Below are 26,639 nucleotides of genomic sequence, written 5' to 3' on the forward strand. Positions count from 1 at the left end.
GGAACGTATCTAGGTAGTGTTTATAGTTTATGCTTTATGTTCTCTTTGACAGTCACTCCTAAAGAGGCAAATCTGGCATCTGCGGACTGCGCCTAAAATCTAGGTACATCAATTAGAAAATAGAAATTGATATTGTGTTGTAATTGAATTGAATTGCTGTATTGAATTGATGTACAAAAAGTTATCAGATGGACGTACGTGATATAATGTGAAATTCAATTGAAACGTGAAAATAAACAATAATATAGTGAGTAGTATCCAGATAAAGGCACTCGTTATCAGCCATAACGTAAGTCTTCGACGTGTCTACTTGAAGTACGCCATATTAGTTCTGAAAGCCACATTTTATATGTTTAAATGTTATTTTGCAGTGATGCTGTACTAATTTTGGATTGTTATGGTGATATTGGTGCTAACGGATCAAGATGTCGAAGGAAAAAGAAATATCGGACGAATATGCGTCGAGCTTAGCCGACCTGACCGTGAACAGCAAACCCCTGATCAACATGCTCACAATACTTGCGGAAGAAAATATCGAGCATGCAGGGATTATCGTTGACACGGTGGAGAAGCATTTGGAGAAGGTGAATTTCTATATTTAAAATACGGTGAGCGGTTGACGCACCACTATATCACGTGATATTCTTAATTCCGTGAAAGTGGTGACGCAGAAGCAAGCTGCATTAACTTCTATTGTAAATCAAATTTTCTGTTAATTTATAACTAGTCGCCAGCTAGGTATCTCCCAAACATATTACACACAATATGACAAATTTAGTATGGTAGAGTGTAGCTTACATCTACCGTTACTAGATATTCTGAAAGCTCGTATATTATTTAGCTAAAAAAATTGTAATCTATGTCAAGATTCTTGTAATTTATGTTACCCTATAACATTAGTTTATGTAATGTTACAGTATTTCATTATTGAATTTATTTTAACATGGGGTTCTGGTTGAATAATTCATTTCATTGTTCATATTAATTTTATAAATTGTTTTCTTTTTTGTTTTCATACTTAAAAACGAAATATGGGAGATACCTGAATATTACCAATTAAATTAATATTACCAATATTGGTATATAAGTACTGAAACTCACATTATTCCAGTTGTGTAAGTGCATATTGTAATGAAATAAAGAGTTTTTAAAACAGACTACTTATTTATTTTCTAATTAATGTCTAATTAAATGGGTTTGATGAATAAATTCTTGTATTATTCTCACCTGCAACATACTTGAGGGATAACTTGTTGATCCTAAGTATCTGAATCAGTCATTAGACTGTCAGCTTCAGGGTATCACCATCAGAGGTTTTCTCCACACAGGTTCACTCGGACATCAAGCTGCCAGTCTTGTATTTAGTTGATTCTATTATCAAGAATGTTGGTGGTGCATATACACAGAAGTTTTCGCAGATCATTGTTAATATCTTCACAAAGACTTTTAAACAGGTAAATAATTGAAATGAAATTTTTTTTGTCTCTTTACCTCAATCGTGAATTAACTTGTGTATTTGTCATTACAGGTGGATGAGAAGGTTAGGTCACAAATGTTCAAGTTGAGAGAGACATGGCATGATGTTTTTCCATCAACAAAACTGTACCAGCTGGATGTGAAAGTAAATTTAATTGATCCTGCTTGGCCAATTCAAGCTCAACCACACCAGGCAAACATCCATGTAAATCCAAATTTTCTGAAAAAGGTGTTTTTTAGTTGTTTTTATTTATTTTAAGCTGAAATCCTGCCTGTGTAGTAATGTTTACATTGCCTTATTATTGCCCTACTGAAATAGATTTATTCAGCTTAGAAATTTAAGATTTTATTAAATCTTTATAGTTAGAAAAATATACTGCTGATTCTCTTATTGCATGTTTTAAAGTGGAATAGTTAATTCTGGAGGGTTATTATTCTAGACCATATGTGTGTAAATAACAAAAAGCATTATGATCACTCACTATCCATTGAGCAATATATCTTATAAGTATAACTTGCAATTTCCAAATGCAGTGAAGTATTGTAAAAGAGTACATTATTGTTGTAACAAAAAAATGGAAAATAGTATGAGTTATATATCAGTAATATGTTCTTATATCAGCATAATATATATATTATTGTTTACAGGCTCCAGCACCAACCACATCCACACTGACCGACGATGAAGAGAGAATGCGCAGCATCCTTGCCAAAAAGGAACAAGAACTGCTTATGCTTCAGCGTAAGAAAGTGGAGATGGAGCTTGAGCAGACTAGAAGGCAACTGGAGCTTGCAGAGAAAACCACTAAAAAGGTAAAGTAATGTTTATGTTTATAAACTTGCAAAGTTGTTGAAATGTGGAATCCACATATAACAAATGACTGAAGGGTTTTGGACATGTGACTTTACTTGTCGAACACCATTACATGATATTATATTGTTAAATTGCTTTACACTCACCTGGGAACAATTCGTCCAGATCAGGGTCAAAGAAAATCTGTTATTTTGAAATTGTTCCTTGAGTAATTTGAATATCTGAAATAGGTTTTGTTGTTCTGTATTTTTTTATTTTATTTGTGGCCATTTTAACTGTACAAAATTACTAAGAATTGTAAAAATGCTACAAGGCCATTATGATTCTCATTTCATAATATTGTTTATTTATAAATTTGCTGTGATGATATTTTATTATTATTATTTAATCACAAGAAAATTTCAATTTCTTTAATTTGAAATAAAAGTTTAGTTGATATGTCCACTAATCTATATACACTACATTTGCTGATGACATTTGTAAATGGTACATTTGAAGTTCAATGAGATGGAGATGGTCTGCCTTAGCCTTATCTTCATCCATAGGCTTTACCAATTATTAACAACTGGAGGTGTGGGTCATAAAGTGTTTATATCAAGAAACTATGTTTATCCAAAACTCAATGTTGGAATCTGCTTGCTTCAGTGGTGTTTCCAGGTTGATATGACTTGGCAACCTTCAATAAAAGCGGTTTCCTCCACCATAGAGACCTGCAACACTCTTGTGATGCTATTCCAGTGGCTAAAGAGGAGAGATGATGACAACTATGTATATGTTCATTTATGTATGACAATAAGGGGCGAGACAAGCAGGACATTCTGATGGTAATTGATACGAGCTACCCATTACACCACTCAGGATTCTTGAAAAACCCAAAAAATCTGAGTGTCACGATGTTAAGTCTCATTTGCCCTGTAATTTCACTAGCTATGGCACCCTTCAGACCAAAACACAGTAATGTTTAGACATTACTGCTTCATGGCAGAAATAGGCGCCGTTGTGGTACCCATAATCTAGCCGGCATCCTATGCAAATGACCTAAGTCACCTCTTACAGCAAACACCCTTGGACTTCCCTATTCATTTTATGCCCCGGGGAAGCTTAGGGACAACATTTTGCTAATAAAATTGTAATATAACTAGCTAGTCCTATTCCTCAAGACTGTGGTTAGTCGTGATGTAACACTTCTATATATTCTCCACTGTCATAAACAAAACTATTAGTGTTCTATTTGGGCTATCGTAAATATGAGAATGTGAGTATCATCTGTATGCTATAGCCATTTTACTTGATAAAGTTAAATTCAGCTTTTGTTAATGAGTACGAATACATTTCAGAGAGTAACTCCATCAACAAATAATGTGCCATTGGCGATGGTCAATCCAGTTGTGGCCCCAGTAATGCCTCAGATCGCTGCAGTGCCCACCGTGCCTGACATTCCAGTCGTACCACCACCTGTGCAGCCAGAACTTGCACCAGTGGTGTCGGTCAAACAGAGATTGGGACCAGTGAGTAATATTTATATACATTTTTTAAATAGGCCATACCTGGGCTTGTGGGAATAATTATGCTAAAGATTTAAGAATCTGAGAAGCAATATCACATCATTATATTATATCCATTAAAAATTTTAGAAAAACATAATAATATTAGTAGGATAAATCTATGTTTCCTATTAGTGCTGCCATACTAATATACATATGCATTTAAATGTACCAAATCTCTGTATATTTTTAACTGACTTCCAAAAGGAGGAGGTTATCAATTCGATCAGTATTTTTTTTTATGTATGTACACCGATTACTCAGATTTATGATCCGACTTACGTAATTCTTTTTTTGTTTGATGCGAAATAGGTGCCATTTGATCCCATAAAAATTAAACATAGTTTGGCCCAGTAGTTTTCATTTTATGAACATTTATATGAAAATTTTCGTCTACCTGGATGACATGATTGTTTTCTGTGTACGGGTTTTTTTGGAGTTTTCATTCAAGTTGATTATATATTATTATTAACTGACACTAAAACGTAAAAAATAAACTACGTTTAAATAAACCGACTTCAAAAACTGAAAAGTATCAAATAACTAAAAATTTAATTTAAGACACCTCTTATGCAAACCTTTACCTTTAATATTAATAAAGTACTATTATTTGTATGTGCTACATATTGATAGCTTTGAAGTCGGTGCCGGTCGGTGAGCGTGCATTGCTCAAAATAGAGGTTAATAGAGAGGCTGTGTCTTTCTTACTCCCTATACAAATGTTTCGGTATCCACACACACGCCTGCAAGTAAAGGGGTCTATTTGATCAACAATAACTCTTGAACTATTAGACCGGGAGCAGTGATTCGTAAATAAATTTTTAAGCATTTTAAATATTATGTAATTAGAAAAAAAAATGGGTTGCTAGTGTAGTTTTCGCATAATTTTGAAATGAAGTGCCCAGATGTGCTTAAATACTGTAAAAAATAAACTTTCTCCCTTCAGCAATCGCCAAAAAATAAAAAAATTATTGAAGTAGACGTTAATTTGCGGAAATCCATAATTATCTTAATTTTTTAAGTTTTCTTATGTGTTAATTTCGCCAATATTTGTATTTAAACAATTCGCCTCTACACGAGTCATCCTCAGGACATATTGACTCGCCAAACTCTGGCACGAGACTGACACGTCTCGAATTGTTTAATGACAAATATTGGCGGAATTAACACTTAAGAAAACTTAAAACATTTGCACAAAAAACAGTTATTTGCCAGCTTTTTTATTGTATTAGTTACTCTACACATTTGCCTTTAAAAATAAGACCCAACATTAACCCGTCACTGGCTAAGCTCGCCACAAAGCGCGTGGCGCACATGCCCGTCTTAAGCCGCCGCGCGTTACCGACGCCAATTTCAACGGGCTCGTGTTACAATAAAATTTATTGCTTTTGAAGTGTTTCGGCTTGTTTATAAAAACGGCTTTTGTTATTAAACAAACTAGCGCTTTGTTAGATTACATAAACAATGGATACTATGTAATTTAAACAAATTTTGTTTAAAGTAGGGCTAAACGGCTGACCGCATTTTGACGGCTTGTCGTATTTACACAGATGAAGTTTTAAAATTAAATATTCTTACTTTTATAGTCTGTTAAATTACCTTTCTTGTGGTATATCGTGTAGCTTGTCTTACTCTGTGTATATTTAACGAAAAAATATCTGCTACCGCTGTAGTTTTGATAGCAGACGTCAGACGCCTGATTGGCACCTCGCGGGTTAAGCCCCTGCGGGGCGTAGAACTTAAACCACCGTAGTTTTACAAATTAAGGTGAATTTTGCTAAGATAAAAATAAATGTCGTTGCAGACGGGTGGGTAGGGTTATGGGGTATTTTCGTCGTGTTCAGGTGTTTTCAACCTTAGGAGTTCAATCAAAGTTTCACGGCACACCGGTATAGAATAGCCAAGTGCGAGTGGGACTAGCGCGTAGAGGATTGCGTATAGTATACCCATCATAATGAAAATGAATATTTGAAACGAAAATAAAAATATATGGTTCAAAATTAAATCTTCATTATCAGGGAGCGTATATTTCATGCCCGTTTCGTCATAATGACGTATTAATATAAACACACAGGATGTTTCAAAAAACGTAGTTACAGATAGTCTATCAAAGTTTGATTCTAACATAATAGTTTCTGAAATATAAAAAATAAGTATTTAATGCTTTATTGCTCTTTTCAATCGTGTTGACTACGGAGAAGACGAAACTGAGTGATAGTACTTAATGTCATATTGCATGATGAAGCATTTTGTTTCGAACCCATTAAATACTTATTCTTAACCGACTTCAAAAAAGGAGGAGGTTCTCAATTCGTCGGTATTTTTTTTTATGTTTGTTACCTCAAAACTTTCGACTGGGTGAACCGATTTTGATTATTCTTTTTTTATATGAAAGCTGGCGCTTTCCGTGTGGTCCCATTGTATTTTGGTCCAGATCTGACAATGGAATCCATGAGAAAACCATAAAAGTCTTAAATCTGCTATACATAGGTAAAACAAAGTGGATGATAAATTTACGAGTAACTCAATATCGCGCCAACCGATTTCGATGATTCCTTTTTTATTGGAAAGGATATACTTCAAAGATAGTTTGGTGAGCGTTTGGTTAGGTTCTGATTACGGAATCCATGACAAAGTATCGGAACTCTTCAAGTAGGAGCAAATTAACGATACTCGGCCGAATCTTATTTATACACTAGTTACTATTTAAAACGGAACGCAATCTCGTATACTGTCAGCCGCATTTTTTGACGCAACATTCAAATGAAGGTATTAAAGTTTTCTAGTTTATTATAAAATAACTGTTGTTGGAATACTGTCAAATTAAAAATATTTGGGATTAAACTGTAGGTATTGTTTATAAAACGTTAGGCACCCGAGTGGTTTTGACTGATCACGTGATCAAAGTACTGCGAGTACCTTACCTCGGAAACGCCAGTGCTCACAGTAGAATATGGCGGCGATTTATGACGTCATTTATTTCCCTAGGGTACTGCGGCAGTATACTGACAGGAACGAATTTTTCTACAGTGATACCACTGTGCAGTGCTCGCAGTGCGGAACATACCTTAAATATAAAATTTCTCTAGTACTGGATACATTATAGACAAGCACATTAAGAGAGATATATCTTGTAACATATTAATTTATTTGTTAGAATATTCTGTCTTTGTAACTACCAATGAAAATACTATCTAAAATAGTTACCCTTGTATCGGAACAATAGATGTTTTGATCAATTTACTCTTTTTCACATTTGAATAAGAAACAAAATATTCTCCGAACTTTTTGGGTTTCATTTTCACAAGAGTAGTAGTTTCACCTAGTCTTGCCATAAAAAATTTCTGTTGCAAATATATTTTTTTACTTTTACAGTGTGTTAGTTTAATACATAAATTTAAAACAATTTAAAATGTAAAAAGGTTATTCGAAGTGGCCTCCATTGGCTGTAATACAGTCCCTTACCGTTGAGGCCAGTTATCAATGGAAGCACGCTCTCTTTCCATGGGAAAATTCTTCACTGCCAATCGGATCAATTGTTTTATGGACTCCAAATTATCATGGCATTTAGAGCAAGCAGTACTCTTTAAAACTGACCATAAATTTAAGGATGGATCAAGATTGGAACTTGACGACGGCCAGTCGTCAGCTCTGATGAAGTCCGAAACGTTCGTTCCCACCAAGACCGCGTATACCGAGCTTGATGACGCATCGATGAATCTTTCCGGAAGACCCGTTCTAGGTTATTGGTGGTAACATGGTGTTGTTGTGTTGATACACTAGCCTTTCCGCATCGGACGTGCCCGCAGGCACTTGAAATTCCAAACACACGGACTTCGTGCCCCAAGGCACTCTTTTACCTCACCCAGTTTTCACCCTTATTATTTACAAGATGGTTTATTTGCCTACGCAATTATGAACGAGTGAAGTCCGATACACATTTCGATCCGTTACGATTCAAGGCCACCAATAGTCGACGTCATAGCTTTACGGACATAGCATTTTTGTGTTCACTTTTTCCCGGGCAGCGCAGCGAGCGGTCGTTATCAAGACTTTGCACGAAGATTGTTCTTTGTGGAGATTTTGGTTTTATTTTATAATGAACATATAATGTTCATTACAAAAACATAAAAGGAAATAAATAAAACAAGTAATTAACATTGAAAATCAACATTTATTTTAAAATATACCTATTTTTACACTTATTGTCGAATGAAAAGTCTGTGTGAAATAAAATAAAAACACAATATGAATAATTTATACATGGTCTTATAGCTTGTTTCAATAGCTTTCAGTGACAGTCACTCAAATCACCCTAGTTATAAGCATTTTATTACTACACGTAAAATAATACGCACGGGGAAAAAGCTGCGCGAGCGCCGAACGCTTGCCAAACTAAGGCGTACATTTTGTGGTGGAGAGCGCCGATCCGGAAAGGCTAGTGCCGACGTTTTGATACCTTTTTCACAAAAGTATTGCTCAGTCACTCGTTCATAACTAAAACCCCAACAAACCATCACTGAAGTAGGATAGTGCCCTTGTTGCACTCTGTCGTTGTCTGTTGGGAAGGTTCCTTAGAGCTTTGAGCATAAATACGGTCATTTTGTTTGTTAAAATGTTGCCCAAATGTAAAAAATTCTCATCCTTAAACGATTTTATTTCAGTGACCTCCCTTTGCGTACTGCTTCAGTAGTTTACGATTTTACGTGTCTTATAGGCTGCGAGTCCTAAGTCATACAGTCAGACGAAATTCTTCCCTTACCAGTAAGTGTCAGTACTTTGTGTTCCCTCCCCTCGCCTTAATAACTGCTCGAACACGATTCTTCGTAGACCTGAATAGCTTCTGAATTGATTCTTGTGGGATACCTTTCCACTCATCAATCAACGATTTCATATCATTTAGACATGAATAGCATAGTCCTGGAACGAACCTTCCTCTTCAGTTCATTCCACACGTGCTCAATGGGATTCAAGTCAAGGCTGAGCGCTGGCAAGTCCAATGTGGCGATACCGACTTCTTCTAGGTATTCGGTTGTTACACGGGCAGTGTGACAACAAGGGTTGTTGTCTACATGTTTATTAGTATGAATATTCGCGACGAATCATAAGTACGATTGTGGATTTTCGGATTATTATTAAACACTTCGTGATGACAGCCTATTCGGAAATCAGCTGTTTCTGGGTGTTCTCATATTTTCCATATCGAATTAGGTTGAAGTATAAGTAGCGCGCTTTTATTTAAAAATGTCTCAATGACCTCTGTATGTACTTAGTCTCTTTCAATTTAGGGTAGGAAATGTCGAGGAGTGGTCGAATATTTTCATGTTATAAATGCGTTCCATATTTTAATACGGACTGGAACAGTTATGGCTAGACTAGTTTTAACTATGAATATCCTAATTTTAATTATTTAGCTTATAAATATTTATTTATCAGCAATTATGTAACTAACTATTGATTAATAAATCTATAGTATGTAAAAAAAAATTATTGGTTGATTTACGTACGTTTGTTGTGATTGTTTGTTTATTGTGATAGGTATTATTTAACCAAATTTATTTTAGTGATTTGGATTTATTAAAGTGTTAGTGAACGGGAGTTAATTTTTTTTTTTTCAATAAGTAAAGGAATTTGGAAAGAGTAAAACATCCTTGGTTGAATAGCACTTCATAATTTTTTACTTTTTAATAAATGTTTTGACAAGTCTTTGTTATCCGCAGCCAGTCAACAAGTCGAGCGGCGCGGGACGGATTGCGCCCGTGAGCGGCGCGCTTGCAACCGCACGTCGCGACCCCAGACTCAGTCGCCGTCAGATGTCCAATGCAGTGGCGCCCCCCATTGCCCCTAACGTGTTCGACATCAAACCCCTTGACCGTGTCATCAAGCACAAGAACGTTATCACCATAGACGTTCCCAACGATATCCGCGCACAACGGCGACGCGACCCTAGGCTTGTTGCACGTAACCGACACCGGCCCAAGAAGTCCGAAGACCGCCGGCACGAAAGAGACAACAAAGATAAGGATTTAACAAATGACGATTACATTGATCGGTTGCAGATACCTGACCCTAAAAAAATTAATAAACTTCCACCAATACCTAAAATCAATCGAGATGAACCTAAAGAAGAACTCCCTCCTACAACAAAGAGAAAGAAAGATATTCAGCGAGAGAGAAAGAAGAGAAAAGAGGAAAATGAGGACTCGAAAGATAGCTCTGGGTCTAAAGATAGTTCTAGTTCTCCAGATAAGAGACAGAAAATCAAAGATAAGAAAGCAAAACTAAGAGATTGTCCGGAAGTGACAAATAAGGCAGCCGAGCAGGAGGTGGTCGCCTTTAAAGAACTGAAAAATTACCACAAGGAGCGCTACATGCGAAGAAACAAAGAGAAATCGGAAAGTCCAGAACATCGCAATGAAAAAGTGCAAGAAATAGTTCCGGAAGAATCTACAAGTAAGGTTTCATTGTTTAGAATGCGTGGTTAGGTTATTCGTTACGATTTGCGATCGTTTCTAGTCCATCTGTGATATTAATACCCTTGTTTTCTAATAAAACATTTTATAATCTGTGAGAGTATTCCTATTATAATGTTTGGGCTTCATTCATAACCCTTTATTGATAAGACCCGATGCATTATCTGGTAATATAGACCAGTGAAAATTTGACACAATGGAAACTAAAATGATATAAAACTTCACAAAAGATCGTACAGTCTTGGTGATAATATTAACAAAGTTATTTCATTATTTCAATAAATTATTTTGTGATTCACTTTACCTAAAATCAAACTATTATAAAAAGTATGTAATTTTTTACTCTTTACTGGAAAAAGATAGTGCAATTCTAGCAAGTTCTATTAATAAGTTGGTGATTAAGAAGTTTTACCAGGTTTTTCTGAAGGCAATGGATTTGACACTGATGATGCTGGTTAAGTTTTATGGTGGTAAGAACTAAATAGAATAATATTACCTTGAAAAAATCCCTTCTTTTTCATATATTTTTCATAATGTGGTTTTCTAACACTTCTGGTTTTTTATATGTAGTTCTTGATTATAGTCAGGGAGCGTACATTTCATGCCCGTTTCGTCATAATGACGTATTAATATAAAAAAACGTGACAGATAGTCTATCAAAGTTTGATTCTAACATAATAGTTTCTGAAATATAAAAAATAAGTATTTCCATCCCATGAAAACAAAATGCGTTAATTATAAATTATAGCCAATTAATTTATCTCTAAATAACACGCATAATTAAATGAAGAGATAGTGATAAAAACCAACAATTCGTTTTTTTCCATCCTGTACGAAGCTTGGCGTCATACGCCTGCCATCGGCATGACTTGTACGCCCCTGATTATAGTATTGAAAATATAGGAGCCGAATGTAAGATTTGAATAAATTTCTCGATCGAATAAATAAGCACTAAAGTAGGTCCTTGCTCAATGTTCTTTATCGTTTTACTACTTAAAAAATTACGTATATCAAAATTAAGTTTGGTAGTGTGAATTTTACTGTATTGTAGGAAACTAGATTTTATATTCTATAAGGCCCTTGCGTGGATTGATAATTGACACTTTTGTGTACTTGTTACCCCTTTTGTTATCAATATCAGTGAAAGGGATTAACATGCCATTAAGCCGCACCTACAAATTTTAATTATTTTTAAATATATGCTCTTAAAGCTTTATAATGTTGATTGTTTTGTTGTGAGTTTTTTGGGTTATTAGAAAAAGGTAATTGAAAGTTTATTGTAAGTTGGATGGATAAACCGCAGTCAAAGGGGGGTTAAAACAATAAGAGAGTATAAAGTACGATTTCAATGAAAGATCAGGGCAATAGATAACAATTCTACTTAATATTTTGATCTCCTTTATGCCTATTCAACTGTATATTTCAGTTAATTTTGTAAGCATTTTTACTGGATGTCATGTGACTTCGCCCAGGAAATGAAAAGAAGCTACCATAAGGTTTATTATTCATAAGATGTTAAGACTTACATCCATAATCCATGTGCACATATTCAGTCTAAAAAAAATAAGAACTTCCATAATACTTATAACCTTTATATCAGGGGTGCCCTGGGGTCAATTTTGGGTCCATTTATTTTGATCTTTGCAAAAATGTTTCTCCAACTTAGACAGACATAACACATTCACTGATGCTTATTTTGAATATTATATTAAACATTATTGTAAACGAAACATATAAATGTTTTATGATTGGTCGTAATAATCACTTCATAAAACTCAGTCGAAATGTTCCTGCTGTATAAATATTAAGACAGCTTCGCTAAGAATAGTGAAATATCCCACGGCACAAAAGAGGTTTCTCTTAATTTTCAAATAACATCAATTATTTTTTTGGAATGTTTGGATTTTGAAAGAGCACTTTGATCTGACATTTCAAAATCCTATTTAATTGAAAGATATTTTATAGCTTAGTTAATATTTTGATTCTTCTAACGTAATTAACATAGCCACTTTTAATGTTTAATTAAGATCTAATTGTGTATTCTAATTATAAATAATAGATGTACATCTAGTGTTCTAACATCTTTTAACTGTACCGCGTTGGAATTATTCAGAATTATTCCGGCAAAGGATAGCCTAATGTAATATTACAAGTTGTATAACGAATTACATAAGAATATGTTTATTCCCACCCAATTTATTTTTGATCTGCCAAGTCTTTTCTTTATTTCATTCGCGTTGTTATTCCGGTTCCACTATAATATAGCCTTCCTCATTCTATGTGCTGGAGAGCTTTGACTTAGCTTAAATCTTAATTAAATATTTTTAGAATTAAATCATGTAGACATTGCTAGAAATATCGTTTCAACAATAATTAGTTCGCTTATTTCTTTGAAATTTAAGTGCATTAAACATAGAAGTATCTTTCTCTACATAACCGACAGCGTGTAATGTGTATTTTGTAATATATTAAAAACAGTTCGAGTAACTTCTCTTAAGTTCTCAACAATACATCTGTATTGATTATCTTGTGCTGGTGGTGCTAATGTGATCGGCGGCGGTGATCACTTAACATCGTTTGTCCTTCTATAAAAAAAAGACCGTAAAGGCCTTTCCAATAATGAATGACCAATTCTCTGGCCCTCTAGTTGTGCCGAGTCAACATTATGCAACTTGACTGCTGTTCTAAAATGATTTTAAAGTCCTGAAAAGCTTCATTGGCCGAATAGGTAGAACCGTTGACACTCACCACAGTGCCCCGGTTCGATCCTTGCCGGCCACCTATTAGTGTTTTCTGTTTTAACATTTGTATGTACGTTTTTTCGACGCTTTTAAGGTCTGCAGCGCTCTTGTGATTCCTCTGGATAACAAGAGAGTATGGACTGAGATCCCACCATCATCCCACGAGATCACATACCATCAGATGACCCGTACTCATGCTCGTTTGTCCAACTCTCGATATTTTTAATTATAGTTTTATCAGTTTTGTGAACTTTTTTACGCCCAAATCGCCAAATATTCCTTAAAGTTTGGAAGAGACTTGGAAAAATATTAAAACCTCTTTGTAAATAATTAGTTAAAATAGAAATTCCGGTGGAAAAGTTGGTCACGCAATAATTGTTACGAGGAAGTAGCATGACAAATCTTTAGATCATAACATGTTTAATTATTAATGTTTTAAGCTTGAAATAATGAAATAATTTTATCACAAACTAATGGATTTAACGAAGTTTTTGCTAAAGAAATAAATACTAAACATTTATTAATTACGAAAAAGATAATTATATAAGCTTATCAGTAATGGCAGTTACTGATACTTCAAAATTTAGTGACGAAACTGCATCTTTTAAGCGCAGCATTTTATTATATTTTAATTTAATACCAATAAAAAATGTTTACTGTTAATCTCGAATACAGTCAGCTAAACTAAGTGTTCGTTAATAACCAAAACTAGGAAATCCATCAATAATAATTGATCTGGTGTTGTGCAAATCAGCCAGCAAGACCAACGAAACTTCAGATATAGTGTTATAAGGTAAAGAAAGGGTATAAACTTAATGATGCATAAAATAACTTAATTGTGTTATAAAAAGTGGTGTTTTCAGATGTACCTGAGGTTATTGTCGAAAATAAGGATGTTGATTTGCGTATTTTACATCCTGTTATAGTAGAACAAGCTGCATCTATTGCACAAAAAAGGCCCTCAACGGAGGCTCTTGATTGCAAAGTTAAAAAGAATAAGCTAGAGAAATTTGACATGTAAGTAGTGCTATATTTATATTGTAATAAAGACTATGTTTAAAAACATTCAAACACATAACCATAATTTCATGCGTATTGTAGATTATTTGGAAATGAAGATGTCGATTTACGTCAACTACCCCAAGTTGAGGAAGTTAGTGCACCTACCCTTGTACCAAATGAGATTTCTGTTGTCAAAGAAGACGCTAAAATAGATGATGAAGAAGAAGTAGATAAAGATATATCGCCAGTAGGTTCACCTAAAAAGGATTGGAATGAAGTCAAGGAGAAAGAAGCTACAAAAAAGACTCCTTCAAAATTGGACCTAGTAAGAGCTAAATTAGCAGAAGCAACGAAGAGTAAAGATCGCCTCGGGCGGCCATTTTTGTTTAGCAAGTCTCCAAGTATGTATACCGTATCAATTGAAAAGATAAAAATAGCATCCCGTGGAATCTAAACTAATACTAAAATTGTTTATTTCAGGTGTTGAAAAAGAACGACGTCGAACTCTTAGTACTGATGAAAATGATGTGCATGCTGAAAGTGTCGAAGAATTTGATGCCGATGATCATAAAAAGACCATTTCGATAATTATGAGTCAAGCTAAGGAACAATACAATGATGGGCAACTCGATAAAAATCAGTACAACACTCTTATGTACCAGGTGTTGCAACTCAATGAAAAATTAAAACTAAAAGAAGCCAAACAAAGGGAATCGTTGGAAGTATCTAAACGAAAATTGAAAGCGCATATCGATGAAGAAAATCATAAAATAGTGTCGCCAAAATCATCTCCATCGGACGCGAATAGATTTGGCGATATAGATGAAAGAGTAACCCCAGCCCCGTTTGTAGATATTGCGTCTGACAATAAAATAAGTCAACAGGATTCTGATATGCGAATTAATCATGACGATGTTGAGAATGAAATGAATATGTTGCCTCCGATGCCACCCATGATGCCAATGTTCCCTCCGATGGGTCCGTTTCCGATGTGGCGTGGTCAGCCAAGGCCGAGGATGGAAGACTTTGGGCCTAGACGGTTTAGAGGGCCGATGCCACCTTTCTTTAGAGGTAAATTCGATAGAATGCCAAGGCCTCCATTTGATCCGCGCATGCCAATGCCTCCCTTACCTACTCCTATGATAGGCATGTTTCAAGGGGAAAGTCCTCTTACTCCCTACGAAAGGTGTTCATCGCCACCTCCACTGGGCGCTCCTGGTTGTCCGATCCCACCGACTGACTACAGAATCATCGAGTACATTGATCGAGATCCCGTTAAGACTATACAAATCGATAGTATTCCACGTGAAATAAGGTTTTACGGCGAAACAGCTATCATAATGCTGGATTGGGATGATCCAAGGGAAATCAAATTCCTGCCCGGTTGTCGGAGAGTTACGTTTGATAACAAAGATTCTGTAGTGCTCTCTTTCAACGAAGGATACAAGAAAGTAGAAATGGACGATCAAACATTCAATATAAGATTCGGCGCTCCGACTAGAGAAATGTACATCAACGACGGGTGGTATGAATGTTTCTTTGGCGGACAACCCATGGGTGTGATTATCGACGGTAAACCTCATTTAGTACATTTGGAAGGACCACTACCCCAGGTAGACATAGGAAAAACTAAAAGAACCGATCTCGTCGCGGGGAAAATAAACCTTATTGTAAACGCCACTATAGTGTGTCCTGTATATTTAGATGCCAAAGTACAGAAGTTCCAAGTTAACGGACAGTTCTTCACTATTCGGTTTGTAGACGCATTACGGACTGTTCTTATTAACGAGCGGCCTTTCCAAGTCGAGTTTGGAGACCTACCGAAGCCTATATACGTCAATGGCGAGAAATACTTCATCAGGTTTTCAGCGCTGCCGAAGAATATAAAGCCGGGATACGTAGATATAGCAAATATGGAGGGGTCGTTAGCCTTAGCGGCTCCTTCAATGCCTGTCCTTAACCACCACATTGCCATGGAAACGGATGAAGAACAACCTACTGAAGATTCATCAAAGGTGACCACTACGGAGAATGAAAATCAAGGTAAATAATACATTTCTTTACAAAACTATAATAAAATACCCACTACCTACCGGAAGCCTACCAAACTACCGGAGATCTGAAAATATTAGTAAAAAAAGATCTAATATTAAAACTGTAGAGCTTCACTCGACAGAGCACATTATGAGCTATATTCACTCACGTAAATAATATTTTGGTATATTAGCTAACATTCAAGAAACATGGCATACTATGTTGAAACTAGTAGAGCTAAAATCGAGTTAGTGTTGTAGTGTGTAAGGGTAGTACCTGGGCTATAGCGAGTGTACGACCGCTTCTAATTACCAACCGACATGTCAGGTTATCTGTATTTATTTTCTAGCCGACGCGGATGTTGGGATGTTCGTAAAGGAGACGCTTCTCGTTGACTTTATCCTTAAGCTACATTTACTCTCTTTCAGTTCTATTATTATATTGAACAACAGTCCGACTGGCATTGTAATTATTATGACGGGTACTCACGATATTTCGATCCAATTGCATGAATCGTGATCGCTGCGGGACCACCATCGTCATCAAATCAATAAAGTATTTATCGTGAGTACCCGTCATAATAATTACATTGTTAAAGTTCCGCGATGATAAACCTCCAACTGACAATCGTTTATTAATATACTAGCTGACCCGGTAAACGTTGTTTTGCCATATAAATTGTTTTTAGAGTTAGACAGTTACACCTTATTACATTAGCTACCTGCCAATAAAAGTCGCCGGATTAGCGGTAACAAACAGACAGACAGTCAAAAATTGTAATAAATGTTATTTTGGTGTATGTACCATATATGTATTCATAATATACATTTAGTAAAAAACCGGTTATTTCAATATTACAAACAGACACTCCAATTTTATTTAAATGTATAGATAATTTACGCAATATTTTTATAAATTATAGCCTATATGTTACTCTGGTGTGTAAGCTATATTATTGTACTATATTTTATATATTATTATTGTATATTAGCGTACGAGTCTTTAAAAATTCTCTAAATAAACCCTCTGGTTTGTAAACAGAAGTTGTACAGGATTAAGCAGGCTGGAAGACGAAATAAAGCGGTCGCAAAAATATTCACTAGGGAATATTTTTGTAATAATAAGTAGAATAATATAAGAATAGTAATAATTAGAATTGAGTGGAAAGATATAGAGGGTGCCTTTGTCAAAGATTCGTAGGAAAGACATTTTTCAACGACGAAGTTGTTTATGTCATCAACCCACCTTATAGGAGTTAATTTAAGTTTAAATATTACTATTGGCTTATATTATTATCACTGTTCCAGGTCTCGATATGCTAGCAAGCCTGATGCCCACTAGCATGGCTCCAGCGGCGAGCTCTGAGTACACCACGGAAGCGATGTTCTCCAAACCCGAGGTCATACCTGGCTTGGGTACAGAAGAAAAGCCAAACCCAATGCCAATGCTTGCTAACATTAACGTTAACGATCTCTTCGCGAAGCTAGTGGCTACTGGCATCGTTTCTGTCGTAAAGGAGCCAGAGAAAACAGAGATAAAATCAGATAAGTCAGAGAAGATAGAAGATGCGCAGAAAGTGAAGGAAGATAAAAATGTCATTCATAGGGTAGATTTCTTCAAGCCAGAGACTCTGAGAGTGTGAGTATTGCTGTCTATATTAAATACTAATATTATGAAGAGGTAGGTAAAGTTAGTGACATTGTAGGGTGTGATCTCAGCATCTACTGAATCGATTTTTTTATTTCTGGTTTGAATAGCAAGCCATATTATTTGTGTGGGTCATAGGCTATAAATACCCAAAAAATTAAAATACTTATTCGTGGTTGTCGGATTTGCAAAGTAACTTGGAGGCAAACCGAATAGTATGCATAACAAGTTTATGTTTGTTGTTCGTATTGTCAACATTATGATTATCGCAGTTTCTAGCAAATTCCTTAATGTGTTAATGTGCAATATATAGAACATAACAGCTTGTTATAATACAAGGGGTATTCCGCACGATAATGTGTTAGGCATCTAAGTTATGGAAAAATTACTTTTGGTCTAGGAACATACATCAAAATGAACGCATTAAAAGTACCTCTCCGTAACGATTCTATTGTAACACGCGTTTATTTTAACAATTTTTGTGATTTTGCAGTAAGCAGCCGGGTATTGTGGCGAAGCTCTACGGCGGCATGCAGTGCAGCGGGTGCGGCGCCCGGTTCCCGCCCGAGCACACGGTGCGGTATTCCCAGCACCTGGACTGGCACTTCCGGCAGAACCGGCGCGAGAGGGACTCCGCCCGGCGTGCCCACAGTCGTCACTGGCACTACGACCTGTCCGACTGGGTGTTGTACGAGGAGGTCGAGGACTTGGAGGAGAGAGGTGATGATATTGCCATTATATCAGTAGAACTAACTGAAAGTGTACTGTTTGTTTGGAGTCACTGCCTCTGCACCTATTGTTCCGTTTAAAACCTTTAAATTTTCAAAGAAGAATATCTCGAAGATTACTTATCTAAAGTGTTATACTGATCACGAGTGTAAGACGTAGCTTGTCACGCACACTAAAGTTTTGAACCTGGCCTGTTTTCATCGGTTGTGTAACAGCAAGAGACTCTTTCTAGACTTATAAATGATGTAAGTAAATATCTTTGTCTTGTAGAAAAGAGTTGGTTCGAGACGGGTGGCGCTGAGGAAGGCGAAAAACCGGTGGAAGTTGCTGAGGAGACCCCGAGTGCTGCGGCCGGGCCGCCGGCGGAGCACCACTGCGCGTTGTGCGGCGACACCTTCGACCAGTTCTACAACGAGGACAAGGAGGAGTGGCACCTGAGGAACTCTGTGCGGCATGACGACAACTACTACCATCCGCTGTGCTACGACGACTACAAGGTGACTTAACTACCACTAGCTGCCCGCTGACCTTTTTATATGGCAGTAAGAGACAAGACAAGCAGGACTCTCCCCATTACAATGCAGTGCTGCTCAGGATTCTTGAATAACCCAAAAAATATGAGCGACACTACAATTGCGCTTGTCACCTTCAGATATAAGATGTTAAGTCTCATTTACCCAGTTATATCACTAGCTATGGCGCCTTCAGACCAAAACACAATAATGCTTACATGGCTTAAACATGACTGCTTCACGGCAGAAAAAGCCATTGTGGAACCCAAAATCTAGCAGGCTCTAATGACACCCTTGGGCCTGGGACTTCCCTATTCTTTTAATGACCCGAGAAAGCACAGGGCAAAATCCTCCGCGCAATGTCACGCTTCAACGCACACGACTATGAGGCTTACAAATAACATAATCTTTCAATAGTGTGGATCAATTTTGATATTATACGCCCCAAAAGAAAACTTCATATTTATCACTCACTTTGATCCTAGTGAATGACTTCTACGTAATGCGCGCACTAATATACAAACAAACCAATGGTACATGTATATAAAGAAAGCCCCTTTTTCTGCTGTGAAGTAGTGTGCAAGCATAACTGTGTTTTTCGGTTTGAAGTCCGTTTCACTAGCTAAATAAAATTACTGGACTAATGGCACTCTTAAGCAGTAAGCAACGCTTATCATTAGCTCCATACTATTTTGATTGTTAAACCACTTAGCTAACACACATATTGACTTCTTAGTATTTTCAAGTATACACTTATAACTAACATATAATTCAGGAACTAACTAACGTGAGGTCAATAAGTAGTAGCAAACAGTATAGGATCTGCTTATATCAGATCAGGATTGAGAAGCCATAATAATAATAGACTAATATGATAGTAATATTGCATTGTAGCCACATTTGGTTAGCATTATCATGGTCTTAAATCATACTACTTAACAGCTGAATATCTAAGTGATCGGACAGCCTGAGACAATAATTATAATAATGACAATGAAAGTATTATATTGTATATTTTTATTAAAAAGAGCGCAAAGAAGAATGGTGAGAGATTTTCCTGCGCCGCTTCTCTCACAGAGCGCCATTTGTTTCCGAAGTAGTTGGTAGTGTTTAAAGTGACATCAAAATTCTAAAGGAATCAATTTTGAGAAAATTAATGCCTTTTATTAGTGTAGTATGTAAGAGACGTTTTGTATTTACAGGCTTCAATATCAAAAGACGAGCCTAAAGAGGAGAGTACAGTGGACATAATAGAAGAGAGCAAAGAGCCTGAAGCTATAGAAATCAAAGACCTGGATGATGATGACTCGGACAATGAGTCTGTGGTAGAAGTTCTGGAGCCAGAGCAAACCATTGAAGCTGTTGAGGTATGTTATTATAAAATCCACTTTAATATTATTATATAGAATCATTTGTAGGCTTGCTTTGTGAGCATTAATGTAGTTATCATGCAATGGTATGCTATGTTGTGTGGCTGATCGTCCCCCAGTTGTTCACTTCTTTCAAATATGTGCGAAGAGAATGATGGCTGGTCAATGTGTCAACTCGTGAATGGGTGCTGCTTGTGGTGCTAGGTCGACCTGTTATAGTTAATATATATTTCTATTTGTTGGATGCGATAATTAAATAGGACAGTAATCACGACTGCACCATCATTTTCACAAACAATGAATTCAAGCTCTAAAGGGTAATGCATCCCATATAAAATAGTCTAAACTTATACAATTTATTCTTTCCCTTTCGCCATGGTCGGCAGGTGATCTTCTGGTATACCTAACACATAGATGGGCGGCGGCTATTGAAAGCAAAGGGAAGGCCTGGCAGTTGGCCTGGATATAGCGAAGGCCTTTGATCGTGTATGTCACAAGGGGCTCCTCTCAAAACTTCCATCATTTGGGCTTCCCGACAGCTTATGCAAGTGGACCTCCAGCTTCCTCATTGGGTGCAGCGTTCAGGTCGTTGTCGACGGTTAGTGATCGAACCCGAAGCCCGTGAACGCTGGAGTGCCACAAGGCTGTGTGGTATCTCCCACGCTGTTTCACGACAGCACTGGTGATGTACCGTATACACGGACCATGCAGCAGTCTCTCTCGGTAAATCGTCGACCAGTGCCGGGAAAAACTTGTGTCCTCTATCGAGTCCTCTCTTGAAAAGGTCGGGGAATGGGGTGATATTAGCCTTGTCCAATTTAACCCCCAGAAGACTCAAGTTTACGCGTTTACGTTTCCGTGGCCATCTGGAGGGCAAAGCCAAATTGGCTTCGAAGAAGCTGGGCGTCATTAATAGAGCACGGCAATACTTCAAGCCGGCAATTACATTCTAGCGCTCTAGCACCACGTCCAAGTCCGGCCTCACATGGAGTTTTGCACAATCGCAAACACCTGATTCCTGCCGCCGAATTCCACCTTCGACACGCCACAAGTTAGGATATCATCCCCACCATCTGGATGTGTGGCGGTCCTCCACAGTGTGGTTTTCAAGGAGCTTTATTTCACGTACTACAAAGCTGTGGAATGAGCTTCCTTGTGCGGTTTTTCCGGGACAATACGACATTCCTACCTTAAAAAAAAAGCGCGTACACCTCACTTAAAGGCCGGCAACGCTCCTGTGATTCCTCTGGTGTTGCAAGTGGGCGGCGGTGATCACTTAACACCAGGTGACCCGTACGCTCGTTTGTCCTCCTATTTCATAAAAAAAAATATAAAGTACGTACGTAAAGTACCTTAAATATTGTAGATTAACATAAACTACGTAATATTTGACTGACAGAAGTCTTTATTTTAATTTAAAAAACAATTTAAACTGCTTTCATAGATTTTTAAACATATTCCTGGTTGAACCGGGAATCGAACCCGCTACACGACTAGACATCACTGACACTTCTGCACTCTTTTAGCACTTGCTCCATGTTTCATTGCTTCCATGCATTTTCTGCATAAAGAACTGTCAATCACACCCATGGTAAATAGGTGCTTGTTTAACCTGGTCTGTCTCTGTGTAGTCTGATCAGACTCCGGGCAAACATCTTTTGTGTGGCCGGATTGTAGTATTTAAATTACTAATAATGAATAGTAGTTCTCGTCTTCTATTCTGTATGACTCGATATTTTTTAACCGACTTCGAAAAGGAGGAGGGTTCCCAATTCAATTGGTATTTTTTTATGTATGTACACGAATAACTCTGACATTTATGATCCGATTTTCGTGATTCTTCTTTAATTTGATGCGGAATGTTTGCAATTTGGTCTCATATATAGTCTCAAGCCAAATGTAATAGCAGGTACCTACACTTGCCACCTGTGACTTTGAGCGGGATAGCTTTGTCTAGAGAAAAACAAGCCAAGCGGGCAAGCACCGACTTAATCCCTATCAATAGATAGCACATACAAATAATAGTAGTTTATTAATATTAAAGGTATAAGATTTGCATAAAAGGTTTATTAAATTAAACCTCAATTAAGTTTTTTACCTAACGGGAATATTGTATTTATATGTGTGCATGGTTGATATGTATGCTAAATTTCAGGAAATGGATGTAAATCATGTTCATAGATATCTACTACGATGTCTGAAAGTATAGTAAAGCGGTGGTCAAATAATTGTTTACGATTGGTTTACGCAGGTGGATGATGGCGACGAGGACGATGTGGTGCTGAAGTGTGAGCCCGTGGAGCAGGTGGTGGTGCGCGACGACGAGGACACGGACGACGAGACGGTCGCAGAACGAGATCAGCGGGACCAGCAGGCCGCGCTACTCGCCGTCACCATCAAGCAGGAGCCCATCGACCCGGGTGAGTACATCTACAGATAGTGCTGTGACATAATTATATTGATAACTAAATTCATGATTGTAAATTTAAGCAATGCTTCAAGTTTACTATTTTACACTAGGCAGGGATGTGCGTTCCATATATGCCTTTAAATAAATAAATACAGTTACTCAATATATAATAAAAATAAAATATTAAATAATAAAATTCATTTAGTTTAATTTGCTACTATTTAAGTTTACCAAACTTCTATTGAACACCAACTCATTCAATATTTCCTTACGCTAGATACATACTACATTCGTACGGTAGGCAGTCCCAAAAATCCCTATACGACGCAACGAGTATTTCATAGATCTTATTTAGAAAAGTATTGGTCACAGTTAAACGATATTCAGCAATGTATGGGCGGCTAGGTAGGCATGCCTACTTCGATTTGTAACGAGATAAACCGATTACCTCACATCTGTCTTAAAACCTAGTACTGTCAGACTAGAGCGCGGTTCTACGACTAGTTAGATCTATCTATAGTACTGACACTAAGTCAAAATGATGAAAAACTTATTTTATAAATTTTTTCATCATTTTAACATTAATAATTAAATTTCAAAATTTTTGTTCTGCTTATTATTAACACACATGTCTAACATTTTTCGCCATTTCTCGTGCTTGATTAATAAATTGATGAATAAAAACTCGTTTTTTTTCTGTTGGTATGGAACCTGATGGACTCGGATCAGTCATTTTTATAATCAAAAAAATAACACGGAATCGCAAGGTTCAAATCAACTCGGTCTGGTCTTGTTACAGTCGTATCATTACCTGTTATGGGATAATGATTATTTAACGTCATGCTCATTTTACCACCTTTTGACATAAACAAAATTTATAACAAAGATATTCCATTCTTTTTAAGCTAATTTTATAATTATATTTAATAATTTAAAATAATTTTTTAACTAATTGTGGAAACCTATAATTGGCTCTCTGTAATTATCTTAAGTATTATTTAAGTTTTTAAAGCTGTTGGTTTTCCAAATAAATAAAATAAAGCTTGGATATGCTGTTATTTGAACAGTTTTTCACTGGAAACTTTGTCATTGCGTGGCGTTGTGTTCAAAGCGCGGTCGAAACACAATACCATCACATTAAAATTAATTTGTCAACTTCTCTATAGAGGGCACTGATTGATACACAGACCCGCTTCGCCCGCCTACAAAGTAGGTAGCCGCCAATCGCCATCTTGTTTATTAATTTATTTGCCGCCATCGCTTTGCTTATTCATTATTGTTGTTGTTTGGTGTTCGTTGCGTGTTGAGTATATACTAATTTCCGTTTATATCCTTAAAATGCAAAGAGAATAGTTCCGAATTGACTGACAAGATATTTACTATATCTACTATGATATTTTTACGTAATTGGTGCAGTCCATCAATAAACTACTTCGAGGAGCAATTTCGACGCACGATGAGGAGAATGTAATGCAAACATTCGCTATACAGTATTACAATAAAAGAAGAAGGAAATAATATGTTTATTTATTGTAACTTCAGTTCCTAATATCTACATTTCAGTAATTCTGCCATTAAATTTATGGCGGAATTCCTGTGTAAAATTAATATTACAATTAAAACAACCATAATACAGGTATTTATGTTATACGTATATGTAGGTATAACCGAGGAAAGTTTCGCCAACTTCCCACGCGATGTCGCTTTTGCCTTGAAATTGACTGACAACTCTATACCTATATTATTTAATGTACTCTGTGACTCTGCCTAATAGACGCGTAGACAGTTTTGCTTCAGACAATTTATGAGCGTGATTGTGAGAGTTGATTATTGTACTAAAACATCTTTTAGAATGATCGCCTACCATCATAACAACCAACTTACATGAATCACAAGAGCACTCTTAATCCTTAAGGTCAAAGTATAGGTGGACCACAATATAAATAGATAGCAAACTAGGCTTGCAAAGACAGGCTAAAATACATATTTTCTCACTATTCAATTTCATAAGATATTTCTTTTTATAGATGATGAGCCCATAATAACAGCGGAGGAGGAACACGTGGCGCCACCACCAGTAGAGATCATTCACAGCACCGTCACCTCATCCATTGATGGCAACCTGCAACTGGAAGACGCCACCCCCACTGTGGCGTTTGGAGGGATCCGAATCAACATTAATAAAGTGCCCACCTTTGTGAACTCACCCGATGACAAGGTGCTTGACGATATCAGTGCTGATGATGAGCCTCTCCCGCCTGGAGAGGAAGAGGAACTGGAGTTTAAACTCAAGCCAACTTTGGAGGGAATTCAGTTTGGAAGACAGCCACCAGTGCAGCGAGGCAGTGAGCTGTCCGGACTTTGTTCAATCATGTGATTGGCAGCTGTTATTTTATTTTCAATCCGTCAATTTGTGTGTATATAATAATGAAATATGCTCAATAAATGATATGTTTTATAAACTGTGGCCAAATATACAGAGATATAATTGAAAATCTACTCATTCAGTGTAACTATTGATATGCTATTCTTTTGATTTTCTTTTACAGTTTAGTTCAGTCACAAATATAATTTGATAATGAACTGTTAAAAATTATTTGATCAGTATATTCAAGATCTCATAAACAGATGTGATGCTCAAGGTTCACCAAATTATCAAATGTTTTTTTTTTAATGAAATTGTTTACTTATCAATAATTGGCACTTACTTACTTAATTTTATTTAATTTACTTTAAATCATGATTGTAATGTAATTGCCGCTGATTAGCAATAACTGTAAATAATTTTTAAAATGTCAATATATAATGTAGTTGTTTTGTGGGTAGTTGCATATAAATAGATTGATATTGACGTAATCATAACGTCATTAATTGTTTCGTAAATTTGTATCACTGCAAACGCGCGAGATACAGTATTAAATAATTATGCCACGAAATATGCGTTATGAAAATAGAAAGCAATCCAAAACTTTAATTATTCAAAAATACATCAGTAACTTGATAAGGTTAATTTATTTTGCCCAAAATTGTACTTTTATAAATATTATCTTTTTAGAATCAAGCAATTATTGATTTATCTTTGGGGGAGGCTTTTGTCCAGCAGTGGATGTCTTCCAGCTGATGATGATGATGAAAATGAACTATCATTTTTGGGGCCACTGTAGAGTTTTCAAGTTTATACATTAATTTAATAAATAAATTTTATAAAATATATACCCCCATAAGGTAAAAAGTCAGAAAACAAAAAAAACATATTGGCTGTAATTTTTTCTTCTAGTGTATACTTAGTTTATGGTTAGTGAAATAATATGTATATTTGCGACTGAGGGGCAATGCGGGCTATAACGTATAAATCTTTCAAATTTGTGATTGTTATCACGATATAGTTTATATAGAATTTTGTATTGAATGAACGAAAATATTAGTAATACTGCCTTAAATTGATTAAACAAAAATATAACCGACAGTTTGTGCTGTAATTAAACTTTTTCCTGCAACTATTTATATCTTGTCACTTTCTACTTCTTCCTTGATTCCTAGAATTAATATCATTTAAGACATCATATTATCTGCCTAGCTTTAATTGCTTATAAATCTATGAAAAAACAAAACACCACAAAAATGTGATAATATTATAGAAGTGGATTAAGAACATTTAATGAATAATTTACTTGTGTAAATATATTTTGTATCTATTATATGGAGTTAGTTTTGTTAGTGTTATTTTTAAGAATCTCTAGGCATTATAATTGATTATCAACAGTATGTGCACAAAGTTGTCGACAACTGTTCATTGTATTATTTACTTTCATGTTTAGGATAAATATGTGTTTGCTTATGTTATTGGGTTTTGGTTGTAAATAAAGTTACTTTAATTATTGATAGAA

At 36.1% G+C, this 26,639-nt stretch overlaps 1 protein-coding gene across 4 annotated transcripts; it reads left to right on the top strand.

Annotated features, from left to right (window-relative positions):
* LOC126970781 (pre-mRNA cleavage complex 2 protein Pcf11) lies at positions 1 to 26,639 on the top strand. 4 transcript variants are annotated; one of them, XM_050816856.1, is made up of 16 exons: positions 1 to 289; positions 372 to 584; positions 1,329 to 1,454; positions 1,529 to 1,681; positions 2,125 to 2,289; positions 3,628 to 3,798; positions 9,555 to 10,287; positions 13,912 to 14,065; positions 14,150 to 14,451; positions 14,531 to 16,093; positions 17,392 to 17,722; positions 18,225 to 18,451; positions 18,731 to 18,957; positions 20,175 to 20,339; positions 22,594 to 22,762; positions 24,780 to 26,639. In XM_050816856.1, the coding sequence occupies exons 2-16, from the start codon at positions 426 to 428 to the stop codon at positions 25,127 to 25,129; spliced, it is 4,995 nt and encodes a 1,664-aa protein (XP_050672813.1). In that variant the 5' UTR covers positions 1 to 289; positions 372 to 425; the 3' UTR covers positions 25,130 to 26,639. The 4 variants fall into 4 exon arrangements, with proteins under 4 accessions (XP_050672813.1, XP_050672812.1, XP_050672811.1 ...); XM_050816855.1 differs by having other exon boundaries at positions 1 to 247; positions 1,529 to 1,705; XM_050816854.1 differs by having other exon boundaries at positions 6 to 289; positions 1,529 to 1,705.

This window comes from Leptidea sinapis, chromosome 22, assembly GCF_905404315.1.
Source record: "Leptidea sinapis chromosome 22, ilLepSina1.1, whole genome shotgun sequence".
NCBI classification, from domain to species: domain Eukaryota; kingdom Metazoa; phylum Arthropoda; class Insecta; order Lepidoptera; family Pieridae; genus Leptidea; species Leptidea sinapis.

Coding starts and splice junctions, on each gene's coding strand:
- LOC126970781 (XM_050816855.1), top strand. CDS start 426: ATGTCGAAGGAAAAAGAAATATCGGACGAATATGCGTCGAGCTTAGCC. Junction 585..1,328: donor TGGAGAAGCATTTGGAGAAG/GTGAATTTCTAT, acceptor TTCTCCACACAG/GTTCACTCGGACATCAAGCT. Junction 1,706..2,124: donor ATCCAAATTTTCTGAAAAAG/GTGTTTTTTAGT, acceptor TATTGTTTACAG/GCTCCAGCACCAACCACATC.